This window comes from Sminthopsis crassicaudata, chromosome 2, assembly GCF_048593235.1.
Source record: "Sminthopsis crassicaudata isolate SCR6 chromosome 2, ASM4859323v1, whole genome shotgun sequence".
Lineage (NCBI taxonomy): Eukaryota > Metazoa > Chordata > Mammalia > Dasyuromorphia > Dasyuridae > Sminthopsis > Sminthopsis crassicaudata.
In genome coordinates this window covers 368,169,060-368,186,431 of record NC_133618.1, presented here as the reverse complement: position 1 = coordinate 368,186,431, position 17,372 = coordinate 368,169,060, and the positions used below count along the sequence as shown (strand labels likewise).

The following is a 17,372-nucleotide window of genomic DNA, read 5'->3' as shown; positions in this document are numbered from 1 at the left end:
AAGTTATACTGTGTATAGAATGTCAAAATTAATATGATTTTCTGTTTTTGTAGCACTGTTCCTGATCAGAGAACTCCAGTTGCTTCAACACATAGTATCAGTAGTGCAACTACTCCCGATCGAATTCGCTTCCCAAGAGGAACTGTCAATCGTAGCACTTTCCATGGCCAGCCCCGGGAGCGGCGAACAGCAACTTACAATGGTCCACCAGCATCACCCAGTTTGTCACATGAAGCAACTCCACTTTCCCAGACCAGAAGTAGGGGTTCCTCTAATCTTTTTAGTAAATTAACATCAAAACTCACAAGAAGGTAAGTAATGTAGAGTTTGGAAACATTTTTAATTGTCTTTTCTTATGTTATATGAAGCCACTCTTCAGGTGTTTCTCATTTCAACTTATTTTTCTAGTCAGTATGTCTTGAATAGATATTAGCTAACTTAGCCTTTATTAATTTTTATAAACTTGATGCTTAAAAGCCTTCTGGAATCTGTAGTGAAAGATTTTTTTATCTATTCACTGTTTTAGAAGTTAGATTTTAGGAACATGTTTGTTATTAAATGTACTTTTATGATCAACATGTTCATATATCATTTTCTAAAGTTGAACAGAATAGCTGATCTAGTATGTATTCAGATGATGCTCAATAACTAATCAGTAATGAAGAAAATAAGGACAGCATCCTCTTAAAAGTGAAGTCTAAGTTTCTTTTGATTTACTTTCATGCCCTTAAAGTCCATTATCATTATAGAAGGATCAAAGAGTTAAAGATGTATAGTGGCATTCTTCAGCTTGATATCAAGAAACATTTAGTTGCAGTTAAAGCTATCCAAAAGTATCTGTTATTTGATAAATTGAATTACCCATTTCTAGAGATGCTCAAGGAGAAAATATTCACACTATTGGGAATATTTTGCAGGGAATTCTTAATCAGATGTGGTTGAACTAGATGTCTTCTTTAGTTCCTGCCAAACTAAAATTTCATAATTCTATGGCTGTTCTCTAAGGTTTGAATGTTAAAACTTTTTGAAGAATACTGTCCCTATGTAATCAAGGATTATGTGTCATATTAGTGATAGGAGATTGAGTGATTTAGCTTGGAGGATACTTTAAGCACTGTTAGGGAAAATAAAACATGTTGATGAGGTTATGACCCTTAGCACAAATAGATACTGAAGGTTAGGTTTTTAACCATATTTGCCTTTAGAAAATGTGTGAATACCATTTTAAATCCAAAATCACACCTCAAAAAATTCCCCCAATGAAGGACCTCTTTGAAATTAGATGTGCCTGCTGATGAATATATACTTTCATGCAAAACTTCTTTGCAAGTTGAACTGTCTACATAGCCTTTTCCTATTTGTCTCCTCTTCTTCATTTCCTGGTCTTATATATTACCACTTTATTTTTATGTAATCTGTGTTGTTTAGTTGTGTACTGAATCTTTCAATCTAATAAATCTAATGACTTGTCTAGATAATCAATCTAAAATTAGGTCATAGGATTCATACTTGAAAGGGACTTTAGATAACATCTAGTCTTTTAGACCTCTTTTTAGACCTTTAGAAATTAAGAAATTGAAATTTCCTCAATTAATAAATGTTAGGAATTGTAACTCCCCCCCTCCCCCCCCCCAGGCTGGGGTTAAGTGACTTGCCCAGGGTCACACAGCTAGGAAGTGTTAAGTGTCTGAGACCAGATTTGAACTCGGGTCTTACTGAATTCAAGGCTGGTGCTCTATCCACTGCTACACCTAGCTGCCCCGGAATTGTAACTCTTGATTCCAGTGTAACATTCCTTCTACTTTATCTTGTGATGATCACATTAATCTCTCTTATCTTTAATTAACATAGGTGACATATATTAAAGTCCCAGTTTGGTTAAAAAAAAAAAAATTGAGTCATCATTGACTCATATTTAGGATACAGCACTTAGTCTCGGTACCTCTTTTTCTTTAACTATAGATCCAGTTCTGAACCACATCATATTTGAGTTGAGTTACAATTTTGTGTACGCACAACCATCATTTGTAATATTCTGCAGTCTTGTTAACACCCCATTTTATCTTTACATTGCTCTTTAGATCAATAATTGTGATTCTTCTGAAGTTTGAGTGTTATATGAGATAAAGCTATATTATATCACTGAGAGAATATTAGTATTAAAAAATACGGCTTTTGCAGCCTAAAATGGGGGGGGGGCTTGACAACACTATCCAAATTCTCACATTCAAATACTGTGAGCCACTTAAAATCATGCTACTCTTAAATTATGATTTTTTTAATGAGTATCTTTTAGTGATTTAGTACTCATGTCTGCAGCATATATCTATCACTTTTAACTCAGAAAAAAAAAAGAAATAGATTATACCACTACCTTTTTTATCTCTTATGAAATTATTCATTCAGCGAATATTTATTTTATTTATCACCTCCTATATGTACAGCTTTATGCAGCATACAAACATGAATAAGCTATCATCTGAGCCTTTGTGGGTTGATAGTCTAATAGGTAAAATGAATAAAATGTGTTAAGTAAAACAAAAGGCTCTAGAAAAGAATGTTTTCTAATTTTTTTTTTTTTTAGTTAGTATTGCTAAATTGTTAATTGTTCATTTCTGAAATTATGTCAATGATCTTGACTGACTAAAAAACAAATGTAACCCAACAAGGAGATTACAATTGTAATAAAACTCTGACTCTCCAACATATTTTTCAGCTCTAACAGTGATTAAATTGGAGCATAGCTACTATTGGTGTAATAAATACATACTTTAAAAGCATAAGTAATTCATTTAAAATATTTAATGGCTCATTTTGTGACAATTCAAAATTTTATTATTAATTAATATATAAATTTCAAAAATAAAAATTGGATTATATTGATTCACTCCCCTACGTTATCTCAGAGTAGTGTTAAGATTTGACATAATAAAAATACATTATTTGGCTGATTTTTTTTTTCTTTCTTTCTTTTTTTTTTTTTTTTTTTTTTTTAGCATTTGTTTCCAAATATATTTCTATTTTAATAGTAACATTTTCAGATTATTAGTAGTTTCAAGTTTAGCATGAGATGCTTGTCACATAGATACTCTAAAGAAATTTGAGCAGTAATTCTTGTTTATGAGTAAACCACAATTAATTTGATCTACCCATCTTTTAAAAAAAAAAAAAACTTTGTTTTTAAGGCAATTTGAATTTTAAAGAGCAATATTTACTGAATCTTTGAAGAATTTAAATAATTTAATTCAATAAGCAGTTATACAAAAATTCATTATTTGCTTCTGGAATTTCTTCCCTAAAAAATTCATATTTTTCTGCCTCAAGGTGAACTTGGTCTCTTCACTTTAAAATCCCATATTAAGAACTCAAATATTCAATTAAACCTGTTACTGACTCATTTTTCAGCAAACATCTTGAAACAGTTTCATTATAAGTTAGTAAAATGAGCTTTGTTTTATTTATTGTTTTTTGTTGTCTCTAATTGACTGGATTTTTTCATTTTAGTTTGTACAAATCATCTTGGTTAATTTTGCTTTTGGCTTAATTTCTTTTAGAAACATGTCATTCAGGTTTATCAAAAGGTAGGACTTTCTATTTCCATTACCATCCCCAAATGGCTTCTGCAATTAACCTCAGGTTTGGCTTTATAGCCCTGGTTTCTCTTAAAACTAAAATTTCTGCTGAAAACTAAATACTTGTTTCCTTTTAAAATATAAATATGGTTTATATATATTTATATATATATATATGTATGTATATATGGAAAGAAGTATATGAACTTTCTAAAATATAAGGGCCTGTGGCACCCATATAACAAGAAGCTAAGCATGCTCTGTGCATTTTCTTTCTTTTGTAGAATGATTAGCATCTGAATAATTTGGTCTTTATACTAATACACTTAGCATGCTTCTTTTTTGGAGAATGAAATGTACAGTAACATTAACGAACTATTGCTATGTAGCCATTAGCATGCCAAAGGTGAGTGATATTAATGTTAATCACAATTTCTGTTTCTCTGTTTAGAGGGTTTTATTAACAGAAAAACTTGAAAATCAAAATGATGGTGAAATTGGCCACATTTCTGTACTAGAAACAATGTAGTCAAACTAGAAGACTTTAAGACACAGACAATTGTATATCAACATTTAACATAGATTACTTGATTTTGTCAACAAAAACAATAAACTTTATCTAGCAGATGGGGGATCAAGAAGTTTCATTTATGACCCAAGTTCCTGTCATAATTGCAGGCCCTAAGTTACTTCTACCTCAATTTCCTTATCTATTAAATGAGGCTAATTCTTTACCTTTTTTCCAATTCTAGGACATGTGTTAGGTGTAGATTCCTTAAACTGCTGTGAGATGATCATTACATGTTTTAATTGTTAAGTAACTTAAAAGTCAGTGTGATTTAACTAAAACCACTTTTTAATCAATTGACTTAAATATGTTTTGGTGACAACCGCTGAAATGTGAAAGAAAAACTGTGCATCAGAAGTAACACTCAAAGAGGAAAGAACCATTGAGGGTAATAGTATTACTTCTCTGACTGACTTGTAAAGGATTAGAATGATGGTTTGGAGTATATATAAAATCAAAGGTTCCCTGAATGAACCTAGTATGAAGTTTATTTTTATAGGACTGTGAGATGTCTGCTTTATTAATAATAGAAATTCACCACTACTATTGACTGCTAATTGCCCATCATGAAAACTTAATATAAAAGCAGCCCAATTTCCCTTTTTCAGATGAATTTACATAGTCTGAACCTGAAATTATAACTCTTTTGCTGTCAGCTCACTCATTTTGGAAGAGAATTATAAGAATCAAGTCAAAATCAACATTATCTCATTCATGATTTGAAGTTCACATTTCCCCTAAGAATGTTCATGTATATTTTTGTGTGTTATTGGTCATTTTTCCTGCAAATATATTGTTAAGATATTTACTTGAAATTATTCCTAATTATATAATCAAAATGGGAAAGGGGATTAAAAATTTGGAAAAATATTACTCATAATCATAAATCTGGTGTCTCTACTTTTTAAAAAATAATATAATGTATAGGTAGTTGTGCACTAGTATAAGATTTCTCTTCTTTTTCCCACTTCCCTATGCTTCTGCATTCTTTTTCCTTGAGGCTCCCAACTGAATATGAGAGGAACGGGAGATATGAGGGCTCCAGGTGAGGGGAATCATTTTTATTTAAAATTTTACTTAATTACTGCATTTGTGTGGTAAAGATAAATTATTAATACATGTTTAATATAATCACTATTTGAATCTATTTTAGCTTTAGTCAAAATATGTGCTTTGTGTTGCTACTTTAGAATACAATGTTCTTTTTTCTAGTGAGATTGTAATTACTTTAACCAACCACATGGGGGTGCTGATTTGATATAACACCTATCCATCATGTTAGCATAGCTAATGAAGCTCCAGAAACACACCCTGATAAGTACACATAATAGTATGCTTTATGTAAATATGCTTGAGTGTATTGCCATTTTCCCAAATACATGATCTGTTATAAAAATATAAAAGTTAAAGTAAAAATATACTAGATTTACACACTGTCTTCATGTCCCCAAACTGCTTTCCTACATGATTAGAAAAGGTTAATGGAATTTTAATGTCTGTATATTGTCTTTTTTTTTTTTTTTTTTTTAACAATGTCATTGGATGTATATATACATACATGTAGCATTCCTCTTTGATTCATTGATTTCTACATTTCTAAAACTGAATGAGGTGATAAGAGAAATATCTTCTATTCTTTAGTGGTACTTTTATTTAGTGTATTTCATTGGATTGATTTTGTGTGTATATGTGTGCAATATAATATTCATTCAACAAAAATTTAATAAACATTTATTTTGTACATAGAATAGCATTGTCCTAAGATGTAGGGAGTCATGGGTCAAAGGCTTAGTTGAAGCAAGACACACCAGCATGAGAATTTGCAAGTTAGTGTACTATCACATTTCAGTGTGTGATATACACTGCTAAAAAGAACATAAGATTTGGACTTGAATTCAAATCCCAGCAATTCAGAATATTGCTTTGTGACCTTGATAAAGTTACTTAACTTTATTGGGTCTCTGTTTCCTCATCTGTCCTAAAAAATCTGACAAAAAGTCGAATTTTGGATTTTGTAAGAGGGAGAAGTAGGAAGGTCATTCTGGATTTTCTTCCTATAAAAGATTGCCATGTTTAATATTTTTAATATGCTAGACATTGCTAGAAACTTGGATGTTTACATTTTTATTATATTTACATGATTTCAAGTTTGTGTTTTGATAAGTGCTTTAATTCCTAACTATAGATAAAATAATCTGAGAATACCAAAATTGCATGGGAGTTAAAAAGTGTATTCTCATGTTTATGAAATGGAGGCAAAATACCAGTTGTTTATTAAATATTAGAGGAAAATTAACCTTAGACTTCTCATAATGAAATAAGCTCTAGATTTTTATCTCAAAAAGATTTTTTTAAGCATAAGAAATAAATAATTTTTTACTAGAATAATGATCAGGCTGTGCATAATTATGGGGAAATTTCATTTAAATATATATATATTCTCCTCAAACTATTCTTAAAATCATTTTGTAGTTTTCCTGGATTCAGGAATATATGGGAGACATATCTATGAAGGATTTTTTACTGTGATATGTCAAAAAGAAAAAATAGCTGCTTTAGTGTCCCTAGTCATCCATGAAAACAATTCTATGTGGAGCATAATATACCCTTTTTGGTTTCTCTTTTTCCTTTTTAAAATTTTTTTTCTTGGTTTTTCAGATTTTTGTGTGAAAGAATTCTAAGTAAGAATTAAAGCTAATAAAATTGAAAGGAATACTCTCATTTATAGTCTCAAAGAAGCAAAAGGTGAAAAATAAATGAGTAAGAAATTGATACAAATTTATTGGCCAGATAGGGTTTTAGTGACAGTAAATTTTTTACAAAGGTGTTTGTGACAACTTGTAGTAGGAATTTCTTCTTGAAGGAACAAATACCCAAGCCCACAATATTATCTTTACTCTGTAGAAAACTTAGGAAAAATGGTATGTATACCTTGTTAAACATAGTATGTTTAATGTATGATTTGCTTAACTAACCAAAGTTGTTAATGTTGGTTTTCCTATGGAGTTAAAAATAAACCTGCCTCCTGTGCATTTCAGTCGCAACGTGTCAGCTGAGCATAAGGATGAAAACAAGGAGGCAAAGCCCCGTTCCCTGCGGTTTACCTGGAGTATGAAAACCACCAGTTCCATGGATCCCAATGACATGATGAGGGAAATTCGAAAAGTCTTGGATGCCAATAACTGTGACTATGAACAGAGAGAGCGGTTTTTGCTCTTTTGTGTCCATGGAGATGGACATGCAGAAAATCTTGTACAGTGGGAAATGGAGGTGTGCAAACTGCCAAGACTGTCACTGAATGGCGTCCGCTTCAAGCGGATATCAGGAACATCCATAGCTTTTAAAAACATTGCTTCCAAAATTGCCAATGAGTTAAAGCTGTAACAAAGTAATTATGTTGTAAATTAAATACCAATTTCAAGTGTTTTCCTGAACACTTGTGGAAATGTATAGAATAATATTTAGGCAATAACTTCTGCATCTTCAGAATCATGGTATTAAAAATATATATATATGAAAATGAGCTGCTCAGCCAGGAGAAAGAGTTGGACTTTTTTTTTCTAAGTGCACTGCAGCATTAAAGTTGCCTATTCTGTAAAATATTTATCCCATCATTTTATTTACATTGTTCTAAGGTCTCTTAACAGTCTACAGAATATATTCATTTAAATATGCCTCCCATTTGTGTGGCTGTGAGAGTGTATAGTATGTGTTTATAGTATATAAGTTTAAAGTATTATATATGTAAACAAGTCCTTACACCAACATCCCAAGCTGTACCAATACCTCTTTGGAAGATCATTTTGGTGCTAAAAATGGATATAGCCAAGGAGGAAACTTTCGCTTAAAATAAAAATCAGCATAGGAATAGTTACAGTTAGTGCGGGTTTACAGTTTGCTACTGTGGGGTTTTCTTTTTTTCTTTTTAAAAAAAAAAGTACAAAGGGTTTGAATTTATAGTTGTGAACATTGCTTATGTGTTGGTTTTTTTCTTCCCAAGTAGATCTCATGAGATCATTAAAAAATCACTTTTCTTCAATAGCTTTGCATTATGTCTCCTAGTACTATATTTAAAACTTGGTAACAATAATAATAATAATTAAAGTATATAAATATATCCCATATAACATCATTAATAGGGTCCTTGTAATCACATTAAAGAAAACATCACCCATGGAGAAAAGACAGTAACATAAAAACAGTGTTAATGGTGGGCATTTGATGAAGCATTAGCAATGTGTTATTGTGGAATATGCTTGGATATTTCCATATCATTAGTCAGCTAAAGTGCCACAAACTACCTACCCCTCTGTGTTTCGAATGTTAAGTTTTTGCAGGACTGGATTTCCTTGGTGCATCCTCAGAATTTCAGGGGGTAGAGGGATAGGAAGACAGCATTTTTTAACCTGGCACCTTTTTTCAGAAGGGAATTGGATTAAGAAGTATGATTCCTTGTAATGTGAAAAAAATGTACAAAGCAGCTTGACTCTTGATTTCTAGCTCAGACCTATATGTTAAAAGCTGCCTAATCTGAGACTTCATTAGATTAGTTTTCAATGAAGTATGAAGTTTTCTTATTCTTTGTGGTTTTCTGAGTGTCAGGCTTACTATCTTTTTCCACTTTCTACATGGTTATATTAAAGGGTATAATTAATTTGTGATTATAGCCTCTTAATAGGGAAATTGTTGACTCATTCAGAAATTGGTTAGTTTGGGGTTTTTTTAAAGACAAGTTTCTGGAAACAAATTTTTTTTTTTTTTTTTTTTTTTCCCTATTTACAGAAACATCAAAGGGTCACAGTTACTTCTCTGGCTTTAATTTCTTAGTTTGCAAAATTATGAAGAAAAGAAAACTGGAATGAAACAATGATCCCTAAGCACTCTTTTAGATTGCTTTAATTAGCAATAACTTTCAAGCCTACCTTGGGGAGAAAATCTTGCTAACGGCATTTAATGCTTTATGTCAATTGCCTTTTATTTCTGAACTCTTAATTGGATTTATATTTTCTTCCTCTCACTTAAGGATACACAATGAAACCCAGTTTGCAAACAGTGCCTTTTCAGATCTTATTTCCATGCTCCTCTTATTTTTTCTGTCACTGTCAGAAAATGTTAGATGGCCACACAAATAGGAGATAAAGATCTTTCCATTTATACAGAAAATGGGAAGTACTGAGAATGAGCCATTCCAGAACACAATTTCCAGAGAGATTTCTTTTTGCTATATGTTCCTATATGTTTTTCTATCTGCTAAATAATTCCTCTTTCCATTTATATATATAGCCCCTTTGTTTCAGAGAATTTGAGAGCACTTTAGAATATTTAAGTTCTTATGGTTTCTTTACCTTATCAACAGAAGGTAGAAAACAGGGACACTTTTGTCATAAGCTTTATGATTGAGCAGAACAAACCACAAATTAGCCATATAGGAGTAGCAGTTTAGACTTCATTAAAATTTAGGATTATTATCCTAAAAATTACCTCAGCATTTCATGTGTTTAGTTATTCTTCAGAAGTTTTCCATAGTTGAATAAATCAATGCACAAAGCAATTAGCTGATAAGTTTAGATTATATATCCCTAGGATCCATTATATATTATTTTTTCCAACAAATTTTTTTTAGAAGTCTAATCATAAGGCACAATAATAATGCTTTCACGCTTGCCTGTTTAAAGTGACAAAGAAAATAAAGAAAAAGCTGGAAGATTCAAGAAACAAGTGAGGAATTCTTGCTTATCCTCCTAATGAAAGTAGTAGTCATCATCTTAGGACATTTTAGCTATTTGATTTTAATAATTTATCTGTCTCCTAGAAATCTTATCTATAATCTCCATAAAAGAAAATCATCTGATCTGTAAAATTCAGAACTTCTAAATTAAAGGGAAAGGAAATTACTACATCTTGAGGCAACCCTTGTCACAATTTTACAACTTTACATCAAGCCTAATTTCACCTGCTGGTGTGAGGCAAATCAAACCTTCTTTTCTATGACAATCCTTCATGTGCTTGAATATAGCTATCATATAACTCCCTTAAAATTTTCTCTCGATTCACGTCACAGGTTCCTTCTTTGTTCCCTTTTTATTGTGATCTTCAGTCTTTTCACCATACTGGTTTACCTTCCAATTTGTCTTTTCTTAAAAACAATTTCTGAGAAATGATCAAACCTCAAATTATTTCTGAAAGTGAACACCAACGCATAAAACTGGTAAGACAGTAGACATTTTTGGAAGCAAAACTACTGTGATAGTTGTCACAGCATATGATTCTCCTTAAGCTTAGATTGAATGGTATTGGTTTATTGTTTTGTTTTGGGGTTTTTATTGCTAATGAGAGTGATGTGAGTAATCTAAGCAACTTCCTGTTCCAGAAACTCTGTAACTTTGAAGACCCTAACATTAGACAATTATCAGTTCTGAAAAGTCTTTTACATGTCCACAAACCCAGAGGGGGGAAAAAAAATCAAGTCACAGAGAAGAAATAATTGATATTTGGGAACAAAAAGAAAATCCTTAGCACTAGCCCTTAGTTTCTTCTTGACTACTGAGGTTCATGAATATGGGATATCACAGTAGCATTATCCATTTGGGGAAGGGCTGACAATATTTGCAGAATTAATAAAACTTATTAAAAATTTTACTATTTCTTTGTGCAGTGGATATATTGTCACCCTTAAGGGGAAAACACTGGAACTTTCTACCAACATTATTTCAGCAAACCAATACATATTGAGATAAAATGTAACTGTGAAGGTGAGGAGTGCAAAATTTATTTGCATGTGCCTTGGAAAAGTTATTAAAATTAACATATTCATATTCTCAATGAGCAGTGTCACCATAACTAAATCCTTGAATAGGAATATCTCTTGCACTGTGTTTAATCAATATTTTAAAGTTTGGAGACTCTAAGAGTTTTTATTCTTTATACGGGACTAAATAAATTCCAGCTAAACAAGATTGGTAAGACCTCAAAAGAAAAACCAAGCCCAACATGGAATGTCAAGTTGGATCCTTTGATATCCTCTAAGCTCTCTTTATTTTATAACTGTGGAAATTGAGTCTTAGAAATAGGAAATTACTTGCCCAAATCATCCAAATCCCAATCCAGTGCTCTTTTCACATGTGAAATTAGTGGGTGTTGGTGAAAGGTTTAAAAAGTGATTGGGGTGGGAAATGGGGAAGAATTATTGATCTTTAGGTTTGGCATTAAGGCCCAAATAGGTTCTTACTTGAAATTTTTCAATAAATTAAGAGTGCCACATTTTATTGTGCCACATTTTATTATTTTTTATTTATTTATTTTAATAGTTTTTATTTACCAGATATATGCATGGGTAATTTTACAACATTGACAGTTGCCAAAACTTTTGTTCTAATTTTTCCCCTCCCCCCCCCCATATGGCAGGTTGACCAATACATGTTAAATATGTTAAAGTATAAATTAAATACAATGTATGTATACATGTCCAAACAGTTGTTTGGCTATACAAAAAGAATCGGACTTTGAAATAATGTACAATTAGCCTGTGAAGGAAATCCAAAATGCAGATGGACAAAATTAGAGGGATTGGGAATTCTATGTAGTGGTTCACAGTCTTTTGCTGGGTGTAGCTGGTTCAGTTTATTACTGCTCTATTGGAACTGATTTGGTTCATCTTATTGTTGAAAATGGCCACATCCATCAAAATTGATCATCATGTAGTATTTTTGAAGTATACAATGATCTTCTGATCCTGCTAATTTCACTCAGCATCAGTTCCTGTAAGTCTCTCCACGCCTTTCTAAAATCATCCTGTTGGTCATTTTTTACAGAATAATAACATTTATATACCACGATTTATTCAGCCAATCTCCAGTTGATGGGCATCTACATAGTTTCCAGTTTTGGGCCATCACAAAGAGGGCTGCCACAAACATTCTACAGAGTGCCACATTTTAAAAGGGAACTTGATGAAATGGAATATGTTCAGATGAGGATGAACAGGATAAGGGTGAAGAAACTACATGACTGAAGATGAATATTTTGTTGAAGAGAAAGGGTAAAAATATTTTCAAGCCCTTAAATTTTTGTCATCCTTATTAACTCTAGAATAGAGTTAGTTTTAGGTCTGTTGGAAAACAGTTTAAGCTAAACACTAATAAATAAAACCACCTTACTAATTAAAGATTTTTCCAGTACTCCAGAATAGAGTAAATTGTTCTTATAAAGGAACAAGAATCTTTGATGAAAGTTTTTAAACTGAAATTAAATGGTTAATGTGGCAGCTAGATGGTGCAGTGGATGAAGCCAGGAGAACCTGAGTTCAATATGGTCTCAGACACTTAACATTTACTAGCTGTGTAACCCTAGGCAAGTCATTTAACCTTACCACAAAAAAAAAATAAAATTAAAATAAAATGGCAGCTATCAGAGTCCTTTAAAAGGTTATTTTTCGTAAAATAAGTTAGTTGGTGAGACTTAAAAGATTAAATCTATGAAGCTTAAATTGCCTGTTTGCAATTTATTTCTAGTTCTCTTATATTCTTTACTAGATAGTTCTGAAGTCCTTGCCTTCAATTAGTAACTATTGTGAAAATGATGATGAAAGTCCTTTAGTTTTTATTCAATTTCTTGGCCACAGTTACATTCCTAAGTAAATAATTGTTAACATTGAGACTGTTTTAAAGAATTCTTAAATAGTTTTTTTAAAAATTGACATTTTTCCGTTGGTGTTGTTTATTTCATTCTAGGAATCTTCAATTTAAAGCTGACAGGAAATAGAGAGATCATCAAGCCTCTTATCTATTAAGTAAACCTTATTTATTACCTTCTGTAATAACAAGGATTGCTATTGTTGTGGATTAGAGAATCTTGATGAGTATTCATTCCTTTTTCTAATTGCTCATAAACTTTAAAACAATATTCTAAGGTCTCTTCCAATTCTAATAACCTTTGAGACTGCACACTGACCACAAATTAGGAGGCTGAGATGTCAGTGGAGAGAAGACTGGATTTGGAATGAAAAGACCTAATTTCAAATTGTAGTTTTATGTGTGACCTTGGGCAAATCACTTCACTTTCTGGGCCTCATCTGTTTAGTCCAGATGACCTCTGATCTAATCCAATATAAACCTTATAATCTTATCATTCTTTAAAGATATTACCTACTATCATCTCAGAGATGATAGTAGAGAACTAACAATGACCACTTGATGGTGCTGCAACTCTGAATCCTAAAAGCAGAAGACGTGATACAGGACAGAACCCAGTATTATTAGGCTTTGTATCCAATTCAACATGACAAGTATTTATTTTAGTGCCTACTAATTACAAGGCACAGATGTAGGTAACTTGTTCATGTGGTTGTTACTTAAGTACAATAGTTGTGTCTGAACTTCTATGCTAACTAATGCATACCTGACATTAACAATAGAAATATACATTGACTTCTTGAGGTAGGTATACAAAACCTGAAAAAGGAGCTCCTAAATTTTAAGTGCCAGCCATGTTCCTAACTAGCCAGAAAGCCATACTTTCTCTAAACCTCATCTTTAAAGGAGTACCTGCTTTGCTACTTTTCCAGGATTGTCTGGATCAAATATAATAAGCACTAATGTAAGGGAGTTTGGAATGGATCCACTAGCCACACTCAATCACAAGAGCCTTGACACTTCAGTCATGCTAATCAGTCTATGGGTATGATTAGGTTTTGATCCCTTTATCAGATAAGAACATCATAAGCTATGTTTTAAGGAATTTGTTTGTATTCCCACATTATATGAATAAATCCTTAATTCCAGAGGATTACTGGGCTTTGGTCTTGAGATGAAAAGCAACTGATACCATGCAAGATTCATCTCATGATTGGCTGAGAGACTCGGTACACATCTCTAGAGCTATGTATAAAAATAGTAGCTAGTCAGTTTTGGAATTGGCCAGTCCATTGATGGAAGAATTCCAGTTCCAGAATTGATACCCAGAAGAGGAAGAAAAACCAGGCCTCTGAAAAGATCCTCCACTTTTTCCTCTCTTTTGACCATATCTTGAACTACTGGGAGACAATGAATACTTGGGCCAAGAATGGAAGACTGCACCCATAATAGAGGCAGAAACTGAAAGATGTCACCAGAGGGCAGAAGCAGCTTCAAAGAGCATGATTCCTTTGAGCTAAGAATACTGACTGGCCTGAAATTTTGTCCTTTGTTCTGGAAGAGGACCATGATGTCAGGGAGGTGATGCTGTGACACACAAGTGAATCGAATTTGAGTGAGGTAGGGCTTGCAAAGTCCCCTATCTCACTTTCCCCTCAGAGCTCTCTGGGTCCAGTGGTCAGATACAGATCAGGACAACTGGAAATAGTCCTGAATGCATTGGGAGACCTTAGTCTTTTCAAGTTGAGATCTTCAACAGGTCTCATTCAGTTTGACTGAGGCCGCACCCATTCAGTGATTAACAAGTAAAGACTTTTAAGCCATAATGTCTACTGGTGGGTTGTTAATGGAAGCATATCTATGAGGTTTTGTGAATTAAAGTATTAGAAGCCACCTTCCCCAAAATTATTCTTAGACCCTTAGAGTAGTAGACACTCCTATGTATCTAAACTATAAGTCAGGGGATAGGCCCCAGAAGAGTGTTACATTTTAAGTACCTACCTTATATTATGTTTAGGTATATAACATTAAAATGTAAAAGGAATGTTGGCAAACATTTGTTTTATCTGGTATAGGGGCAGTCAGCATAGGAAAAAGCTGAGAAAATCATAAGGATCAACCAGATTAATAAGGTGTTACCTAAAGCAAAGCTTCTTAAATTGTGGGTCCTGACCCTATATGGGGTCATGTAACAATGTGGGGGTAGTAAAATGATTTATCAGTAAGTGTTTGATTTGTATACTTGTTTATAGTTATATAAAAAAAAATTCTGTTGTGAAAAGGGTCACAGGTGCAAAAAGTGAAGAAGTCCTGACCTAGAGAAGAGAATATTAAGTCTTAATTAATTAATAGGATTACTTCAGACATTTGAAGGGCCTTCAAAGAATGGCCAATGTTGGGAATTTTGTTATAATGTTCTTTTTATATTCAACTCATCCTATTAAAAGTGTCATGTGCCCTACCAATCACTGGGTTTGGTGCTGGGAAGAGACAAAGACAAATATGAAAGTAGTCCTGCCCTACTACTGTGAGAGTTTGTATTAGATGATCCTCTAAGTCCCTTCAAACTCTTGGTTTTCTGATACTGCACTATAACTGAAGTGAATGAATAAAGCATCCATGAAGCACTTCCCATGTACAAAGCTCTAGAGATACAAATAGAAAGGACATTTCCTGTTCTCAAAGAGCTCTAATAGGGATGACAACATATGGAAGGTTTCAGTTGCACTCAGACAAGTCCCATGGTCCTTTGGGGAAAGCAGCCAGGCAGATAATAGGGCCTCTCTTTTAATGGCATTCTCACTGATTATATAATACCCATTTTTGATGTTGAACTACTTGATAGTGCCAAGGGCTGATGGCAAAAGCTTTCTTTTCTGGGTCTTCCACAGCTCTTGTGGAAGCTTTAGCAGTTGTGAGGCTGCATCTTCACAGTGCTTTCAAGGATGGTGGCTGTGGGCAGAAAGTTGCAATTCTTGGATTTGGAATCATGGGCTGTCTCCATCAGGTTCTGAGGGAAGAGGGTGATGGAGGTAGTGCACATGCTGCTACCTGTCCCTTCCTCAGGGTGCTTTGTTGAGTGAGCTTGACTAGCTTGTGGGGAAGTGCTATATTATCCAGTAGAAGATGAGAAACCTTTGACCTGAAGATTCTCTATGACCTCCAGGAGAGCTTTCTATGTACTTATATAAAGTAAAAACTGGAATGTGATTTTAATAACACAGTAGGTTTTATTAGCCAATATGGTAACTAACACCACTTTGAAAGGACTTGTGATCATCTACTGAAAACAAAGCTTCCTACTTAATTGTTCATTTTCCTATCTCCAGTCAAGATTTCATTCTGATACAATCTTACAGAGGTGATATTCTATATGCATCTTTAAAACTCCAAGGAGAAAAATGTGTAAAAAAGACAACCTAGCCCCTATCTTATTGCCCCTTCCCTTTTTTTCCTTCCCTCCTCAGTCCTTCCATCCAGCTTCCCATTTCCATCAGCATCAGGCCTACAAATAGCTTGCATGGTTTTAATTCCACTGTACCTCATGAATACATGATATTTATGAAATTCTAAAGTTATGGGTGGTCTCACACACACCATTCTGTCACTTGTTATATAATACATACATTTGATAAATAGAATACATATGCTTTTACTTTCCAAGAAGTTGATAATTATATATGCTCTCCCCACTTAAAATCACCACCTGCTCAGGGCTTCACCTAATTCAAAATGGCCTCCTAATTGGTCTCTGCCTCAAATCCTCTCAGTTATATTCAGGCACACAGCTCCCAAAGCCATTTTTCTAAAGCAATGATCTCTTTGTGTCACTTCCCTATTCAAAAAGTTCCATTGGTTCCCAGTTGCTTGGAACTGGCATTTTAAAAGCCTTTCACAGTTTAGTTCTAGTACTTTTCCAGGATACTTACACGTTATTTTCCTTCACAAAATCTATATTCAATCTAAACTGATCTGCCACAACATTTAATCTGTCTCTGTGCCTTTGCACAGACTTTCCCCATGCTAAAGTTCATTTCCTGCGTTCCTCTGCCTCAGATCTCAGCTCAGGTGCTCCTGCGTATAAGGCACTTCCTAATCTCCCTTCTGGTGGCTTTTTTCCCCCTAAAAAAATTACTTTGTATCTGAAATATTTTGTATCCACATTTTTGTGTATATTGTTATTCTGTTAAACGTAAACAACTTCAGACTGTTTCTTGTCTTTTATCATTTGGCATATAATATGCTATTTGATAATGTCTAATTCCTCATCCACCATTTGATGAGAAACCCTGATCTCACTATAGGGAGAGAGGAAAAATCGCAAGAAATGAGACGATTATCCTTTGTTGTATTTGAACACTGCAAATGTTTTTACTTCAATTGTTGGCTTATGTGAACTTTCTAAATGTTTTCCATTTTGACTAAGGAACAGGACATTTTGTTGAGATGTTTGAGAGTAGAAAAGAAACTAAAGTTAAGATCTACTCATTGGCTAGTACAACTTTGCAGCAACATGCTCTCTCCTTATCCATGTCTAAGATATATTTAAAACCAGGAATACTTGGAACTCTCTTGGATCTTTGCCTAGTTTAAAAAGAAGAA

The 17,372-nt window shown here is 33.2% G+C and overlaps 1 protein-coding gene across 4 annotated transcripts in view; it reads left to right on the top strand.

Annotated features, from left to right (window-relative positions):
* Positions 1 to 8,179, top strand: part of LOC141556645 (MAP/microtubule affinity-regulating kinase 3-like) — a 125,262-nt gene extending 117,083 nt beyond the window's left edge. For 2 of the 4 annotated variants that reach the window (XM_074291097.1, XM_074291100.1), the window contains 4 exons: positions 54 to 311; positions 3,555 to 3,581; positions 5,141 to 5,185; positions 7,179 to 8,179. In XM_074291097.1, the coding sequence (XP_074147198.1) occupies positions 54 to 311; positions 3,555 to 3,581; positions 5,141 to 5,185; positions 7,179 to 7,524 (676 nt within the window). In that variant the 3' untranslated portion in view covers positions 7,525 to 8,179. The remainder of the gene's footprint in view (positions 1 to 53; positions 312 to 3,554; positions 3,582 to 5,140; positions 5,186 to 7,178) is intronic. The other 2 variants (XM_074291098.1, XM_074291099.1) reach the window with 2 other exon arrangements.
* The last annotated feature ends 9,193 nt before the right edge of the window (positions 8,180 to 17,372 follow it).